We start from the raw sequence: 18,428 nt of genomic DNA, 5'->3' as shown, positions 1-18,428 counted from the left end.
ATTCTGAATTAAAAATATAAAGCTGTACCCATCGTGACTATAAATTTTTTTTATTAATTAAATTCTGAATTTCAAAAATAATAATTGGTATGTTTTATTGTGTTAAGTTTTCCTTTTAATCAAAGTCGTTATAATTCTAAGGCTACCAATATAATTAACATCCATTTGAAATTTTAAATATTTGTATGTCCGTGCATTGTATGGGTTGGTGACTAGTACACATACATGTGAATTCCTTTTTTATAGCACTAAAAAATAATCTGTATTTGTTTCGACTGAGACTCTGATTCCAAAAATCTCCAAAACAGATGGTAACTCTATATCAAATAACGTTACATATACTAGTAGCACGAAATCTCCGACATGAACTCGCTCTGGAATTGCCTATATATCGACCTCTTGGACGCATACGTGCTTTGCGTAGTTCCACGACTAACCAAGTGCGTCACAATGTATCACCTACAGAATTTCTATGGCGGGATGCCCATAATGCTACCGGCTCTAGTCATCGCCGTCGTCGGCGTCGAGGTCCGCCTCGTGCGGGCCAACAATCTCAACTAGGAACTCAGCCTCATGCAGCACGTCGCGGCGGACACCCTCTGCGTCGCCGTCAACGTGCACTACCCCGGCGTCGTCCACGACGCCAGCCAGGACCAGGCCAACCTAAGGGATTAATATTTCTAAAAACAGTTGGTTAATAGCCCGTTTCTGAGGATTCCAAAAAGTAACTAGCCTTCCAAAAAGTAACTAGCCTTTTAGACTCCTCCCTCAGAACAGAAAACCTGAGCAGCTCATTAACATATCTCTATCTCTATCTCGGTCTCTACTTATAAAAAATACGATTTCATCAAGCATCTATTTTTGGTGACTCTTAGATCTATTAATCCAACGGCTTATATGTAGACTTAGATCACCTCAACTAATCTGCGGTTACAGCGATCGGTCAAAGTGAAAAAGAAAATGAGAAAAATTCGCTCCCCTCCGCACCCCTCTCCCTCAAATCGTGCTCCTCCCTATGGCGCCCCCTCCTCTCCTCTCAGGCTCGCAACTTCGCCGACGCCACACCATTGACGACGCCTTCGATTCCCGCCTCCATATCGACTCGCGACACCGTGTGGTCTCCATTGCGCTGTTGTTGCTCCACCGCAAAAATTATGTGGCTCCTGACAAGTATATTGTGCCATTGCTCCTTTCGGGCTTGATGATATGCCTTTACGCCTTGTTTGGTCGGAGGGAGTTGATAGGGTATGGGAGTTTAGGAGACTGGGGAATTTAAGTCTATTGTTTGGTTGAAAGTCTTGGGAATTTGAGAGGGTTTAGGATGGGGAATTAAGGGGTCCAACTCTCACTGATCTCTTATATGGGGGGAGCCTGTGAATTCGCGAAACTTGGAGGGAATTCGCCGCGAAAAGACGAAAATGCCCTCAGCTTGGCGTCCTCCTCAACGCACGTCCCGCAAGCTCCGCCGTCGCTGGAAATAAACGCGCCAAAAATCCCCCATTCCGCTTCTCATTCACGCGCGAAGAAATCCACTGCCCAGGTGAGACTACCGCCAACAAATCCACTATTTCCGTGAAGAAATCCACTAGAAATCCACTATTTCAGGTGAGATTAATCCTCTGCCATTTTTTTCTGGCTGCAACTCTCCCAAATCTCCCTTCTCAGATCAAGATTCTTCTCTTGTTTCTTGCATCATCGGACCATTGTAGCAGTACTGGTTGCCAGTAATTTGTTGGTTTCTCCTCTACAGATCGATGGAAGGATAGTTAACTAGAGGAAAAAGACTACGGTACTGCTCTGTTGCTCAGTATTTTACCAGATCCTTTTCCTATTCTATCTGTTCCTCCCAGACAGAAACTCAATCCCGAATTTTTTTTTTCACTTTTGACTTGCAGTTCTACAGACCAAAAAGCACAAGGTACTGGGGTGATTTTGCTCTCCTTTGTACTTCCTCATTTTTTTTCTCAGATTGATTTTTTTTCCTCTATGTATGATCTGTTTAGAATTTTAGGACAGATTCTTCTTGTTAGTTTGACTTGCATCAAAATTGACATTGAAAGTATTAATTTAGTTAGGTCTCTTTCCTGTCCATGCGTATTATAGATCTATTTGTTACAAAGTTTTTTATTTTTATAGAAAGGGGTATAGTGTGTTCCTCAATTTATTGCCTGGTACATACAGAATGGAGGGGGATTTAATCAGAATCAAAATGCACCATGGGTGTTCTTTTTCAAAGGAAGGTGAACTTTGCTATGTTGGAGGTCAAGTCTCTATTTTTCGCAACTGTGACAGTGAGAGGTTGTCATACTTTTGTCTAGTAGACATGGCTAAAGATGTAGGTTTCAACGCTGGAGATGAATTATTCTATGCTATTCCTGGTTATAATCTTGAAAATGGGATCGACAAACTTCATGATGATCATTCAGTTCGTAAAATGTTGAGTTATACAAAGAAAAGCAAGTCGGCAAAACTTTATATTAAGCATCTTGAACAAGGTGTAAGTGCTACTCCAAGATTTGGACAAGATGTTGCAGATAATCATGGGGAGGAGGTACTGTACTTAGATTTTTTTTTCCTTCTGCATTATTATCTGATGTGTTGCTGTGTGATGCCATTATTTTTGCTACATTGGTTTGTATTAATATTTTTCCTTTGGCTATTCTGTAGTCTCGTGAAGGAGCCGGTCCTCTATTCATGAAGCCGATGCTGCATTTTGATAAGTTGTGTGAAATTTATGCTAGTGATTTGGCTAAAGGAGGGAATGCTAAAGGTCCTGGAGATCAACAGCGGGTAGAAGGTTTTGTAGCTGTAGATGATGATGATGATCCTGTCAACCATGTTGTTGATAAAGCCAATGCTCAAAAACATGGTAATGAAAATCCAACTGCCCCAAAAGGACGTAAGAGGGTTTTTGCTGATGTTGATTCTCTTGAGACAAGCTTTTGCAATGTGTCCAATTCCTTTGCTAAGTTCCTGGAAGCAGAAAAGGACAATGGCATACAACTAGCGATGATGAATAGATTTGATGTTCAGGAGGATACTAAAAAAACCAAGTTATTTGATGCAATCAAGAAATTGCCAAACTTTTCCATTGAAGAGGTTGTCATGGCTGTTCGCACAATTGGTAGAGATGCTGGAAATATTGATCTTTTCTTAGCGATGTCTCCTGACTACCAGGTGGTATTTGTTCACCAGGAGCTTGCTGAGGCGGCAAAAAGAAATTAGATGCATGTTTTGACTTTTAACTTAAAAAGTTACAATTGTTTTTTATTTAAGATTTACAATATTGTAGTATGACAACTTAATTCATTAGACGTTATTTTTATTCCCTAAATATGATTTTCTTGCCTACTTCAATGAGTCTCTTGATTTTAAATTTTAATTGCGGGTATATTAACTGGTGGCAATCAGTAAGTCACAAGTTGGTGTAATCTTGCCGTGCAGTTCACTGTTTAATTAGGAGCAAATGAGTTAAATAGTCCATGGGTATTTTAGTAAAGTAAAACTTCCATCCCATTCCCAAACCCATCTACCAAACGGAGGCTCTAACATTTCCACCTTTAATCTCTTTCTTAAACCAAACAGGGGATGGGGATTAAAAATGTAACTCCCATGACCAATCCCACCATCAACTCCCTCCTTCAAACTCCCATTCCTCTTTCCTTCTCTTACCAAACAGGCTGTTAGGGTTTTGTTTTTGGGGACAAATGGTTAGGCAGGGTTGCTAGCGCCTCGCCTCTTCTTCCCATCCAATCCAGCCAGATCGGGCTTCGGAGTGGCCAAACTGGCGGTGCGTGAGAGAGGAAGGCGAGGGAAGGACTGGAGGTGGGTCCATTGCTTTGGAACTAGGAATTGGATCTCGCAATCGTGTCGGGTTTGATTAATTTTTGCACGCATCATGGTTTGATCTTGCAGAGCTGGCTTGTTGCTTTCTAACAGGTGTGAGGAGTGCATGCTGTTCTTGTGCAGGTGGATGAGGTAAGCTGCGTCGACGGATTCATGTGGCTGCTGGTTGCTCCAACAGTTAAAGCTGGTGCTTGACGTTGCTATGGGTTCTTTTGGTTTAGAAAATTTGTGTGCTGAATTTTTAGCTTTGGTTGTTTGCCCTTGACAAACCACGGTATGACTGTCTCGGAACTCGGATCACAGTAGAATTTTGTTTTCCCAATTCGGTTCTGTCACATTCAAAAAATAAAAGATAGTTCAGTCTATTGAATTCACCATGGGGATCAAGTGAACTGTACTAGATTAGGAGTTTTCTATGACTTTGTTTGGTTGATAATGAGGATTTTTATTACTGATTCTTCTCTTTTAGAATAAATACAAATCAACCTAGCATCTTCCTGTATATGGGTTTAACTGTGTGACAAGAAAATATTCTCCTTCGTGAACCATTCAAAGTTACTGCATATAACAATTTCTACTGCTCCGATATTAGAGCAATATTGGCGAAAATTAGAGCAATGCACACTGCATGCAAAAATTAGAGCATAATTGTCCTGCTTCAGTTATTAATGGGCGAAATTTATTTATGAACATGGTAATATTGAATCTTTCTTCATTGGCCTGTTTGCTTTGGGCATGACCAGCAAATATTGGTTTTGGGGTTTCCATATTGTTTACTATGGTGATTCAGACTAATTCAGAGAGAACATAGATGTTTAGACTTCAGAACTTAGATGAGCTTATTTGAGAACTTCAAATTGTACTTTGGTGTTGTTTAGGATGAGAAAGTAATGAGGAATGATATGGTACTTGTCAAACATCTTTCGAGAATGATACATATTAGTAAAATTGCATTGCCACTGCATGTAATAATTTGCTTACCAAACACCAACCATCATTGTACTGTTAGCATGGGCATTGGAAAACAACTTTGCATCATGGTTCTTAGCACGGTATATTATTTGGGTTTGATCTAGGTGCACTACTCGGGTGGAGTTGTTGGAGCCTCCTAGAAAAAAGAAGTTGATGGATTATGTGGCATCTGGGAACACAAGCTGGAGCTGGAGACATGGAGACATTAGATATGTGGGGTCTGAGAACTTATGGTACGAGTTGGAGACATGAAGATAAATTAGCATGATTGTTAGATGTGAAATTCTGGTAGTAATTTCTGGATGGAAAAAACTGAGATTAGCTGGAAGTATTTGTAAAACTTTATAGGACATTTCCTTTTGGCAAAGAGATAGGGCTACCCATATTCAATTAATTTATATTTTGTGCAGATACATAAAATTGAGATTAACTATCCGATTAAATTTATTACTCCATTTGGCTAAAATTAAAATATTTTAAGTCTTCAGGATGCAAGTTTGACTAAAATATTATGCTACTGGATGTTTATAAAATATAATAGATTTAGAGTAAATTTTACAAAACCATTGGTAATATGGTCCAAGTTATTTAAAACCGTAAGGTTTTTGGCACATCAAATTGGTTTTGGGCATGCTCTGCATTTAAAACTATAGAGTGACTTTAGATGGACTAAATCCCTTTTCTTTCATATCTTTGAGAATTCATGATTTTTTTCATAAAACTAAGATTGCCTTTAGATGGACTAAATCCCTTTCCTTTCACTCATGAAATTTTGTATTGAATAATTGTGGTTGTATGATTGCTTTCTATACCCATGTTGGTCACTTTGCAGAGGCCAAGGGAATGATGCAATTGATGCTTGCAGCCTGAAGGACCGATATACCTAAAGAGGTTAGGAAGGTAGGTTCTGAGTTTAACCCTCAGTTTGGTGTAACATTTGTGGTCGTGTCCAATATATATGCAGCGGTTGGTAGGTGGCAATGTGGCATGAAGTAAAGCAGATCAGGAGATTGATATGGCAGACAGATTGAAAAAAAAATGGAGGTTCAAGTGGCACTGAACATATGTTGTGCTCCTGAATATAAATTTGACCAGATCGAGCCTATGGAACTTGTTGAATGAAAGATGGTAATTTCTTTTGATAGATTTGTTGTAGAAAATTTCACTGCCATCAGTGACTTGAACGCAGCTGTATCAAGTTTTCAAATTGTTGGTTTTCTATGTAATGTGGTGAAGGGTATAAATATCCAACTTACAGTTTTACATATGTGAGTTTTTAGCTTTGATTATTTTCATGATCAAAGGCACTATCATTTATTGGTGAATGTACTATATTGGTGGTTTATATGTAGAGGTTATTCTTCTACAGTAGTGATTGCTACAACATCAAGAATTAGATGGTTTTTCCCCGCAAAAAAAGAATTAGATGGTTTCAGAAAATACACGAGTTGTGATAATATTGTGCACATGTAGCCTCCTAATTAACAATATTATAACTATTTTTATTGTTTCCCTTTTCATGAACCTTTTAAGTCTATATATGTATATATCATTTTATACTTATTATCACAACATATATTATTTCTTAATATGTTGCTTGATTTGAACTATCAAGTGCTACCGTACCGTTAGCATGGGCATGCATACTCAAATCTTTTTTTTTGGTATATCAGTCATGGAAATTGCATTTTATTTTTTCTTCCTTTTCACCTAAACTCATACAATCTGCATATATTTTATGCGGTCCCTTCTTAATGTCTGGGGCTTAGCTATTAGTATTTACAAATTCATACATGTGAGTGTTACCTCAATATGTATGATCTTCATACTGAAATGGTATTATACAATATACACAGACTATTTGATTTTATAATGGACTTGGTAGATATATACTTATAAAATCCAGATTATTATCTGAACATGCACTTGAAATATATCTTATATCTAAATTCAGTGTGGAAACATGCCCTAGAAATGTTTCTAACTTAAGTGTGTGAGCATACTCTTGCAAAGTGTTGTTTTCTCCCAACGTGCCTTGTACGTGCACGATTACTAGTTATTAATTAAGTATTTGTTAGAAAAAAACTCGAAAAATGAATTAGTATAATTTTTAAGCAACTTTCCTATAGAGATTTTTTTTAAAATGTATCGTTTAGTAATTTGGGAAGCATGCACATGTGGAGGTTGGGAACATGAAGAGATGAACTCAACCTTATCCTTATCCTATCTTATTATAAAGTTAGGTTGGGAACATGAAGAGATGAACTTAACCTTATCCTTATCCTATCTTATTATAAAGTTAGGTTGGGAACATGAAGAGATGAACTCAATCTTATCCTATCTTATTATAAAGTTGATGCTCACTAACTCCTAAAGCTCAACATACAAGTGTATCACATCATCACCCATTAGTAATTATTATTTAGAGTATTTTAAATCACATGCAAGTGTGCCACATCATCGCCTACCAGCAATTATTGATTATTTTAAATATCATGTAAACATGACATATCATTTACAATTTTGTTGATTTTTAGAACTTAATATGCAAGCAATGTCAAATCATTATCTTCACATCATTTTCATATTATTTAAACATATACATCTACTATTTTTTAATGTATAACATGTCGCTATGACAAGTTGTACCTCTCGTCAGAAGATTGAAGCCGATGCCCAACTCGAAACAAGAACTCGTTGAGAAAGTTGAAAACAAAAAGATTAGCGATGCATTGAGAGGGACTGTTGTTATCTTTTTTACAAGACCCCGAGCATATATTTATACCCTTAGTACTCCATATCGAACATGACTCAAACTTTACAAAATATAAACACACCAGCCCATTGCAGATTCTAACATAGATTTCTAAAACACAAAAGGAAAACTGACTCTTATCTTAATTAATAGTTATAATTGCCTCTTTTGGACTCTATCCTTGTTTGGCAATATATTCAGATCTTCTCTCCCGAGCTTGATATACACTCGAATTGCCTGTATCGTCTACCCGAGTCTGATTCTATATCGGCCGATACAGTTTCCAGTCGATGCGCTGCACTGTTCTTGCAAACCAAATTCTTCCCCTGAATCCAATTAGAGTATCGGCTACCTGAGTCCGATTATATATCGGCCGATACAGTTTCTAGCCAATGCGCTGCGTTGTTCTTGGAAACCAAATTCTTCCACCGAATCTGCTTCTAATATATCCTTATCTCCATGAATCTTAACAAATTTTGCCGTTAACATACACTAATTGTTCTTTCAATGGTATGCTACGTGCCTGTCAACAACGAGGCGCTGGTGGTAACTTCGTTAATCTCAAGATATACCAGGCCAATCTTCCGCATGCGTGCGTGTTTAAAGGGGTGAGTATGTGTGTGTTGTTTGCGCCTTCATTTGTATTGTGTTTTGTTTTTTTTAAAAAAAAATCTTCAAATTTGATCATCAAGTGATGTTTGAATCCAGGGACAACGGTGCCTTCATTTGTAATACTGTTTTTAGGTTCCAATCTTTTGACGTTATCTCTGGTAGTGGGCTGCTATTTTTCCTTAATGAATGATGATTTGGACCGGAGCTATTTTTCTTACTGATTTCCTAATTTGGTTACATGTTTCTCATCCAATATGGACTCACCTAAGTTGCTATTTGATCTAAAAAAAATGTGTTGAGATGTTAATTTACAGATCTAGCAGGTTCGCTTGCATCTGAGAAGACCCATCCATGGTTCATGGTTGTTGGATCTACAAAATCTAGGAAGAGGTCAATTGAATATAGGTTGTGTATAATACCATGACCAATCTACAAACATTCCTTATCTTATATTACTATCTTATCCTCAAAATAAGTGCCAGATCTCTCATTTTTCTACAGATTGAGTAAGAAAAGACGGAGTAAAAAGTAGAACGAAGATCTAATAAGAGTTAGAAAATTAGGTGTCGATCCTATAATGCAAATATAAAATTTTCAAAGCAATTTTATCATTATTTATAACCTTGCATACAGTAGTCTAATAATACCTTTTGAAGATTTGGAGCAATGATAAGTGATTTAATATTTTAATGTTAATTTCATTTTATTAGTCTTTAATCAACATAGTGCCATCAATTAAAGAGATCTTAAGAAATAACATCTAACAAATTTATTTAGCCACATGTATTACTAGAGTCTAAGTTTTGAATTCTTGATGTAGCTAAATAAAAAAAATAAAATCCCGTGTGGACGAATAGTAATTCTAATTAGTATCCAAACATCCGATGTGATAGGAACTATCCCAACCAAACACCCCATGAAGCATTCTAGCCTGCGTATGAGTTTCAGCCCAGCAAGCCCAAAAATACAAGAAAAAAAAGAGATAACCACAAAAACCACGACATAAAAAAAACCACTATATGAAATTTGATTAAATTAAAGACAAAGAAAAGGAGGAGGAATTTAAACCCTAGGCCAGGCCGGAGCGGAGGCGGAGTCTCCATTCTCCTCTCAAATCCGAATATACCCTTCTCACCTCGCGTAGATCCTCCTCCCCCCTTCCTCCCCAAATCAAATCAAATCCCCCAAACCAAACCAAAACCAAATCCCTCATTCCCACCTCGGAATCTCTGCGCGCGATGGCCGGAGGCGGCGGCGCGGGCTCCTCCACGGGCGGCTCCGGCGGCGGCGGCGGCGGCGGCGGAGGGGGGCGGGAGGGCGACTGGGACTGCGGCGGCTGCGGCAACCGCAACTACGCGTTCCGGTCGCTGTGCAACCGGTGCAAGCAGCCCCGCCTCCTGGTCGACCCCAACACCCCTCCCGACTCCAAGTGGCTCCCCCGCGCCGGCGACTGGATCTGCACCGGTAACACCTGCTCCGCCGCGCCTACCACCCTTCCGCCCTGTTCTAATTAATTCCACACTTGTTAATTTTTGATCTCCTACACTGGTGTCTGTTTCTACATAAAAATGATAATATATGTGGTGGAAAGGGGAAATCAATGCCAGATGCTGGAAATAATGGCTTTGTGGCTTAGTTTCATGTTTAGGGTGGGGGGTATTGAGATGGGCAGCAAACATGGCTCCTCTTCTTTGGGGGATCAACTTATGGCTTATTATGCTACCTCTGCACACCAAGATTATGCCCTTTTTACTATTTATGCTTAGTTTTTAGGCTTGTTAGAAACTGAGAAGACCGCAGTGCTCGCTCATATTTATAGTCGCGTTGTTGCTATTATAGTTTAAAGAGTTGGGAGTTTTAATGAATAATAACAGTGGAAATAGAGAGATAACCAAAGGGATGTGTGGAATGTTTGGCTTTCTTTGCCATTTCAACCAAGCTCTGCATCTTGCAATAAATTTACAGTTTCCTGATAGAGTTCTGATATGGATGATTTCCGTTAGCGGTTCAAGTACCGGGAGCAATTTATCATCAAGAAAAACAACATTTGTCCGGGACCATGCTATTAATTATTTGCCTTTCTTGTTGGAATTTATTTATTTTCAGCTGTTGTTTATTTATATTTATTTATTGAGTATTTGATATCCATATATAAAATTAGAAAATTACCATTAAGCATGCTGAGTAAATGACTAGTGTGTGTGTCTTTATTCCTTTCATTGGGTTTGTGCGGGATGGCTGGTTGGTGTGCGTGTGCTTCGGTGCGTTGTCTCCCTGGTGTGCTGGTTGGTTTATGCGCCAAATGGATGAATAGGTTGCAGTAACAATAATTATGCATCCAGAAAGAACTGCAAAAAATGTGGCCTGCCGAAGGAGGAAGCAGCAATGCCAGCATTATCAATGGCAGGAATGGCTATGCCAGCATATGCAAATTATATTGCTAGGATGCAAGGCCTTGCTGGCTTTAAGATGAACATGAACTTTGGGATGGCTGGCAATTCAGCTTTGCAACAGCAGCTACTTGCAAGTGCAAACTGGCCTTATGCGTTGGCTGGTAGATATGGGATGCAAGCTGCTGGCTGGCCATTTGGCGGCAACAACGCAAATCAGTTTTCAGCGGCTCCAAAAGACTGGCGTAGCGGTGACTGGCTTTGTAGCTGTGGATTTCATAACTACTCATCTCGCACACAGGTAATTATATATATACTCTGCTTTAAGTTATTTCTTGATTCACACCCATAATCATTATTGGTGTAGTTTTGACCTGCCTTCTGAACCATAATGCGTCGTTGTCCACATTTGTTTTTCTTGTCAAACATGTTGATGTGACCTGCTTTCTGAATAAAATATTTCCTAGACCATGCATACAGCTATTTGGTGCTAACTTAATTATGGTCCTGACATTTGATTAATATATGATATCACCTGTTCTCAGGTCAACATTAGCGTTTTATGTAAGATGTAGTACCTTGTTGCTTTTCTCACCTTCTAAGGTTCTACACTTGTGTTTCCTTTTTATTAGTCCTAAAAATGTGATCGACTAGCTTGCTATTACCAGAAACATATCCCATGCTCTTTATTCGTGATATAATGTGAACTCATGTTCTAGATTCTCAGCAGTGTACATTTTATCTATCAAGTGCATAGAGTGACTGGATATCTTCTTTTTTATTCTCCTTTTCAGTGTAAACAGTGTAGTGCTCCTGTACCATCAGGCATTCCCTCCACAACAATGAAAACCACAGTACCAGATTCTTCTTCCAGTAAGACAAATTTCTTACTTCCAAAATATTTTCTTTACCTCATGCTCCTAGCCAGTGAAATAAAAAAAAATTATCTTCTGATGGGTTAAAAACTATATTCTCTATTTCAAAAGGGCACTTCAACTTTGCCTCTTTAATAAGGCAAATGATTCTTAGTGGTAAATGCAAATTCGGAAGTCAGAACTATTTTCAGATGTTTCATCTGTGGTAATGTGGGGTGATGTTTCTTTGTGATGTCATATGTCCATGATTAACAATTTAACATAAGTTGATAATAACCATGACCCATTCCAGTTTGCTATTTTTTTTCATATTGCTACTGTAATGAATCTTATATTGTAGTTTCGACATTTATTCCCTGTTCTTGTCACACTTGTGCTTCATGATCTGTTATAAATTAAAGTTCTCTTGTTACATTAATTGGTGCCAGCAAATAATCAAATTGTGAGTCTTCAATCTCTTCTTATTTTAGCATTAGGAACTAAGCGGTTGGCGTCAGAGGAACTTGCCAATGAATGGGATAACAAAAGGCTTAATCCAGGAAATGCAAGCTATCCACTTTCAGTATGTGTTTACGATCCTTTTTATTTGTTATCATAGGTGAGTTCCCTAAGTTTTACATGGTATTGATTTATTTCCAAACTGATTGAAGACAGCAGGCACGGATAATTTATTTGGTGGTATTGAGCAAGGAGCTGGAAGCAGCAATGGCCAGACACCTTATTCCAAGTTTGACAATGGAAACTCAATAGCGTTACCCTCTGGGCAGGTCTCAGCAATGCCTGGTCTTATTGGAAAAGGGTAAGAGACATCCTTTAATGGCTAAAAGGGCTTTTTTGGCAATGCCCAAATCCTGGCCAGGATGGTTTGGGATTTGTGGCTACCCAAATGAGCCTAATTGAATACTCTGAATTTGCAAATCAGCACACATTGTATTAGTTGTACTGTTTTATAAACTTGCTGTTTTGGGGGGCATGGATGTATTATGGCTTAAGACTAATCATTTCTGATAACTTTGCTGAATATTCAATTCATTAGGACCATTCAGTTACATTTTTTTTGGCCATAAAGCAGTGTCCTCATCTTGGTTTTTGCCTGTGGCTATCTGTTTGAAAAGTGAGCACTGGATGCACGACAGATATAGAACTCAGTGACAAAACCAGAACTTATGATTAGTGGCAAAAACATATTTCATCAGTTCAATATTTGCAAGGCAGTGACGAACGTAGAAAAACGAAATTAACTATTATATTAGAGCAGTGTCACACTGATATGGAGGTGACTTGTGTAAGTTGTCGTAACAAGCTCTGATGGACTGGCAGATGGAGGAATAGTTGATGTATGGTTCATTACCATCATAAATAGTGCTAATAAGATTGGGAGGTCTGAATTCTGAATAATGCTGGATAGAAGTAGAGATTAAACAGGTGATTACGATCCATGGTTGTTAGAGGATCAATAATAGATAGGTGCAGGAGGAAATTGTACTAGTACAAATCTTGGGTAATTTTTTGAGGAAACAATGGATGGTTGTAAACAGGTTGGGTTTATATGGGGTATATTAGCATATACTTCGTATTGTGTAGTTCTGTTTGCGATCATTTGCGTGGTCATTTTTGTTGGTAAAACAATATAACAGAATGTGTGGAATTACTGGATAGACTCTTGACTCTTGAAGTCCTGTGACTTAATTGTAGTTATTACTGTTACGTTAGATTCTTAGAATTTCTGCTTTACACATATATGTATTGCTAATGTAATTCATGATTCACTAAAATAATCTACTTCCATCTACACAAGAGGTTGCATAGCTAATGGATTACGCATGTTCTTGCATCTTATTAGAGCAAAATGGCGCGAAGGAGACTGGATGTGCAGCAACTGCAACAATCACAACTATGCATCTCGAGCCTTTTGCAACAGGTATTATTCTTTTGCCTATTTTGGTACTTCTGTTCAACTTTATTGGTCTTCAGCTCTGGTTTGGTTTGTGAAGCATGAATCTTTTGAACTAAACTTGTCAATAATTTGGCTATAGATCACCCTCACACCTCTTTTGTTGCGAATGTTGTATGCAGAATTCATTTTTTGCTTGTATGAAATTGATGTTTAAATTCACTCTAGTCATGGTCGAACCACTTGTGCCTAGCTGAACTTGATCCTGGGCAGTTTTAATGATGACTGCATGATGTGTATAGAGGCCAGGTCATTTCAAGTCCTTAAAATGGAAAATTTTGCTCTGTCTTTGATAATTGAAAGACAATTGTGTCATGTTTTTTCCTTGAACATATGTTATTCTTGTCCTGTTCTTGATGCCTTAGTATTTTGAATTATTGTGCTGGTCTGTGCTTCTTGAATAATTTTCTGAAATTATATTGTGAAGGAGTGCATATTTTCCATGCCCCAATTCTGTGCTTAAATTGCTATATTCCTTGATAATTCTGAGAAACCCACCAATAAGCACCATGTTCTCACATATAAATTTTCTTCTAACATTTCATATGTTGTGCATTCTTGTGGTGACTCCTATAGCGTGATATGTGTTTCATACATAATATCAACAAAAACTCCATACATAATAAGGCTTGAGTATGTTGGTTCATTCTCATTGCTTACTGTTTCCTATTTGTTTTTTTTTCCTTTCATTGTAACTGAGGATATCATGTGCAGGTGCAAAACTCAGAAAGAGGCATCGGTTCATCCCGGTGTGTTATAGTTTGCTTGAGAGCCTTTGGTATGTAGCTTGAAGTTTCCTGGATCTGTTGTTGGTGATTACTACCTGGGCGGCCAGGATTTGTTCCCTTTGGGGTTTCGATTCCTCAGTGCTTCAGCTGCTGTTAAATGTTTGCCCCTCAGTGCTTTACCAGCGCGTTCTATTGAAGTTTGCTATTTATTTTTGTCCGAAGCTTGAATAAAATGGTTCCGCAATGCACCAGCCTGTCATCTGGTTCTTTGGGAATAATTGAATTAGTTCTTTAGTAATTGAACGATGAACTAGACTCTAATGTTGGGGATTTTATTGCCTTGTGAATCAAATGTACCTCCGTGAAGTCTTTGTAATCCTGTTTCAGTATTGTTGTATTGAACAGAAAATTGTATGCTGTAATGCACATTCATTTCATTCGAAACCTTTTGCTGTTTTATTCCCTGAATTATATGTGGAGTACCTTGTCATTATTACTGTTTGCGTTTGCAAGTGCGTGCAGAAGCATGGTGCTCACAATCAGATTCACACCTAGGTACATCTAGGGTTCTTAAGACTTGTGAAATGACATGAAAATGGATAGATGCTGAGAGTATGAAACGGTTGGAAATTAAAGAATATATGGTGAAATTTCTGCAAAATTCTCGGGAATATCAAAATCTTACCGTCCTCCAAAAAGAAAAATAATCTTGATGTCAACTATTAGCAAAAATGAGTGGTTCGGAAACAAAATAACCATCATAGGCTGTGTTTGGATCCAAAGTTTGGATTCAAACTTCAGTCCTTTTTCATCATATCAACATGTCATAAACACACAACTTTTCAGTCACATCATCTCTAATTTCAATCAAAATCTAAACTTTGCGCTGAACTAAACACAGCCATAGTTTGATTGAAACACTATTTGATGAAATGTACTAATAATTATAGCTTTACATGGAAAGCATGACTCTCCTCACCAAAGTTTAAATTCTGGTGCCCTCACACCTATGCAGTTAGGCTGATTTTAGTAAAATCAGGAATGTGTCGCTGTTTTCCATCTCTTATAGAGTAGGTTAAAAGGCGCATTCTTAGTGTAGTGAGTGTGGTTTTACCTGTATAATGTTGTGTATGCTCATATATCTACTGTGTAATAAAAGACCTGTTCACTTTAATGCCATTTTCAACCTTACCAAGTTTTGGTAAAGTTGCCAAAAAAGTGGCTACATTTAGTTTGCTGCCAAATTTTAGTAACTATATAAGAAATCATGCCAAAATTTTGGCAAGTTACCAAAATTTTGGCAACTATGCTAAAATTTGACAATGCCAAAAGTTGGTAAGGTTTTTTTGGCATCAAAGTGACCAGGCAAAAAAAAAAAAATAATTACAGCGTCACGAGAATGATGAGTTGCTACTAGTAGAAAAAAAATGAGGAGAAAACATACAGGAAAGAAGAAAGACAAGTGGGCCAAAGGCCCAAAACACCCACACGCACGACTTCTTCGTCGGCGTCGCCGCGCCGCCGCGCCGCCGCCGCCGCCTCCGGCCGGCCGGCCGCACCTCCACCACCGCACAGCACCTCTCAGCTCTCACCCGCGGGGAGAAGGGGGGAACACGGAGAAGGCTCAGACTCGCCAATTTCATGGAGATTGCATCTCGGCTGTGTTGATGCGTCGCCCATGCACCCACTCACCCTCTCCTCCACCGCCCTCCTCCGCCTCATCAAGTCGCTCTCGCCGGCGGTGCGTGGGGCCCACCTGTCGGCGTCCTGTATCCACTGCCTCCTCCTCAAGGCCGGCCTCCTCCACGTCGGCGCGCACCTCCCGACGGCGCTCCTCTCCGCGTATGCCGCCCTCGGCAGCCCGGATCACGCGCGCAGGCTGTTCGACGAAATGCCCGAGCAAGGCCTTGTCCCGCGAACCGCCATGGCCCGGGCGCACGTCGCGTCTGGGCAGGCGGCCCAAGCGATCGCCGTATTCGGGGACATGGTGGCTGATGGTGTCTTCCCGGACAATGTCGCCCTGGCAGTCGCGCTCGGGGCATGCCATGGCGCTGGCTCTTGGACGGCTAGGAGGAATCCAGGCAAGATGATCCATGCTCTCATCGTGACCAGCGGCATTGAGCCAGATGTGTTCGTCTCCACCGAGCTAATAAGGGTCTATGGTGAGTGTGGCGAGCTGGCGGTTTCTAGGAAGGTGTTTGATGGCATGCTGTCGAGGAGCACCATTACATGGAACGCCATGTTGCATCAGTATGCCAGGCACGGGAAAGTTGACACGGCTTATGAGCTGTTCCTCGCAATGCCGAGGAGAGATGTTGTGTCCTGGAACACAGTGATGGCCGGGTACTGTGTTGCTGGCCGGTGCAGGGAGGCACTTGGCTTGTTCCGTCAGATGGTGTCGCCATCATCGTGTACGGTGCATCCTAATGTGCCTACGATGAGCACTATCCTCGGTGCTTGTGCCGGCGCCGGTTGTTTGGAGACCGGGATTTGGGTCCATGCATATATTGAGAGGAACAGGATGAATGATGATGGCTATCTGGATCGGTGCTTGATAGACATGTACTGCAAATGCGGAAGCATCGATAATGCCCTACAGGTGTTTGAGAAGGCACCTAGGAAGAGGGACCTGTTCTCATGGACAACGGTGATCTGTGGGCTGGCAATGCACGGCCGCGCCACTGATGCTTTGAGGATGTTTGACATGATGCAGGATATTGGTATATGCCCGGATGATGTCACGCTTGTTGGGGTCCTAAATGCTTGTGCACATGGAGGTTTGGTAGACGAAGGTCTTGCCTACTTCTACTCCATGGAGGCAAAATTCGGAATCACGCCCAAGATTGAACACTATGGTTGCATGATCGATCTTCTTGGCCGCGTTGGGCGACTGCGGGAAGCATATAGCATGATAAGAACGATGCCAATGGATCCCAACACAGTAATATGGGGTGCATTCTTGAGCGCGTGCAAAGTTCATGGCAATATGGAACTCGGCAAGATTGCGGCAGAAGAGGTCACCAGGCTGGATCCAGATGACCCTTGGGGGAGAGTGATGCTGTCCAGCATGTACGCTAAAGCACAGGATTGGATTGGTCTTGCCCGGGAGAGGAGGGAGATGAACAGCATGCAGGTGAAGAAGACTCCTGGGTGCAGCTCGATCGAGCTCAAAGGCGAGGTGCATGAATTTGTTGCTGGTGGCAGTCAGCATCCTCAGTATGCTGAGATTTGCAGTGTACTGCAAGATGTTGAAGCTCAAACAAATGTAGGTTGAGGCACACAGACTTCTGTTGAGCTTCTTGTGCTGCCAGGATTTCAGCACAGGTGCAGTTTCCTTTGAGCCTTCATGAGAACGCTCCTTGCTTTGCACGTTGGCATGTGGAGAACCAAAGAGAAGATTAGCTAATTAGTCAGTTAAAATGCGAAGGACTGACAATTTTGCTCTGAGTCCAATATAAACTTTAATGTACTGATTTATGAGCTAGGGTTCATGCAGACTGCAGAGTTTACACAGCCTAGAGGGTGGTGTCAGCTTGATTGGCATAAGAGGAGACAATCTAGTCGGATAAAAACCTCTGAGGGAGATAGACTAGATTAATATATCTTCATCGCTTGATTGCTAGTAATGGATACGTGACACCCTTTTATAGGGCATGGCTTGACTAGACAGTTGATACATGGAATAGTAATCTCTGCTCATAACAGCTGATGAAATTTCTTTTATCTTGATCAATTTGAAGCGAGTTTACACAATTCAGCCTTTTGCCGTAAAGGCATACTGTGCATTGCACTCAGGAACCTCTTTCAGTTTTTTTTTTTTTGTGTATTATTTACCTTTTATATGTGCTTTCAATGCCTTCATGTTTGTCAGAGTGTAGATGGTATGGCCACAAGCACATTCTTTATTTGTTTTGTTTCATATACGAGTGTTCAGTACTAGGTTAGACCAGAAGATGGTTCTTACTGCTGAATTGAATGGGTTCTGGATTTCGGTTGTAACTGACTTGCCACTGTTTGGTGCTGTTAATTACTCAACCTCTTTATGCCATTGCCTGTCCCAAATCATAGTACATTTTACATGTCAGTTCGTTGTAAAGGTGATTCACTGCGGTTCTTTTTGTCCAAGTTATTTTACTAAGTATTTTCTGTTAAGATTGCGGCACGGCCGTTGTCTTCCATCGTATGTCACTATTCTTTAATTAAGTGAATAAACAGTTAAGCATTTCACATATAGTTTTTCCAACAACTATGATCTGCCTGGTGGCATGCTCATCCTTGAGGTGCCAGATCATGTGT

At 40.0% G+C, this 18,428-nt stretch overlaps 3 protein-coding genes across 7 annotated transcripts; all 3 read left to right on the top strand.

Annotated features, from left to right (window-relative positions):
* The first annotated feature begins 1,411 nt into the window (after window positions 1-1,411).
* Window positions 1,412-6,335, top strand: LOC127769488 (uncharacterized). Of its 5 annotated transcripts, XR_008016792.1 has the most exons (6): window positions 1,427-1,605; window positions 1,751-1,789; window positions 1,896-1,918; window positions 2,182-2,551; window positions 2,668-5,051; window positions 5,651-6,335. XR_008016792.1 is itself a non-coding variant. In XM_052295076.1 (5 exons), the coding sequence occupies exons 4-5, from the start codon at window positions 2,183-2,185 to the stop codon at window positions 3,223-3,225; spliced, it is 927 nt and encodes a 308-aa protein (XP_052151036.1). In that variant the 5' UTR covers window positions 1,412-1,540; window positions 1,666-1,789; window positions 1,896-1,918; window position 2,182; the 3' UTR covers window positions 3,226-6,335. The 5 variants fall into 5 exon arrangements, 4 of the variants coding, with proteins under 4 accessions (XP_052151036.1, XP_052151033.1, XP_052151034.1 ...); XM_052295076.1 differs by having other exon boundaries at window positions 1,412-1,540; window positions 1,666-1,789; window positions 2,668-6,335; XM_052295073.1 differs by having other exon boundaries at window positions 2,668-6,335.
* Window positions 6,336-9,243: 2,908 nt separating this feature from the next.
* LOC127771211 (ranBP2-type zinc finger protein At1g67325) lies at window positions 9,244-14,591 on the top strand. Its single transcript, XM_052297057.1, has 7 exons — window positions 9,244-9,649; window positions 10,500-10,876; window positions 11,370-11,448; window positions 11,921-12,012; window positions 12,101-12,249; window positions 13,294-13,371; window positions 14,119-14,591. The coding sequence occupies exons 1-7, from the start codon at window positions 9,424-9,426 to the stop codon at window positions 14,162-14,164; spliced, it is 1,047 nt and encodes a 348-aa protein (XP_052153017.1). The 5' UTR covers window positions 9,244-9,423; the 3' UTR covers window positions 14,165-14,591.
* Window positions 14,592-15,583: 992 nt separating this feature from the next.
* On the top strand, window positions 15,584-18,184 carry LOC127769568 (pentatricopeptide repeat-containing protein At3g29230-like). The gene has a single exon (XM_052295164.1). It carries the CDS (start codon window positions 15,811-15,813, stop codon window positions 17,404-17,406), a length of 1,596 nt encoding a protein of 531 aa, XP_052151124.1. The 5' UTR covers window positions 15,584-15,810; the 3' UTR covers window positions 17,407-18,184.
* The last annotated feature ends 244 nt before the right edge of the window (window positions 18,185-18,428 follow it).

This window comes from Oryza glaberrima, chromosome 4 (genome assembly GCF_000147395.1).
Source record: "Oryza glaberrima chromosome 4, OglaRS2, whole genome shotgun sequence".
Classification (NCBI taxonomy): domain Eukaryota; kingdom Viridiplantae; phylum Streptophyta; class Magnoliopsida; order Poales; family Poaceae; genus Oryza; species Oryza glaberrima.
The sequence above is the reverse complement of the archived record's forward strand: the minus strand, read 5'-3'. Positions and strand labels throughout refer to the sequence as shown.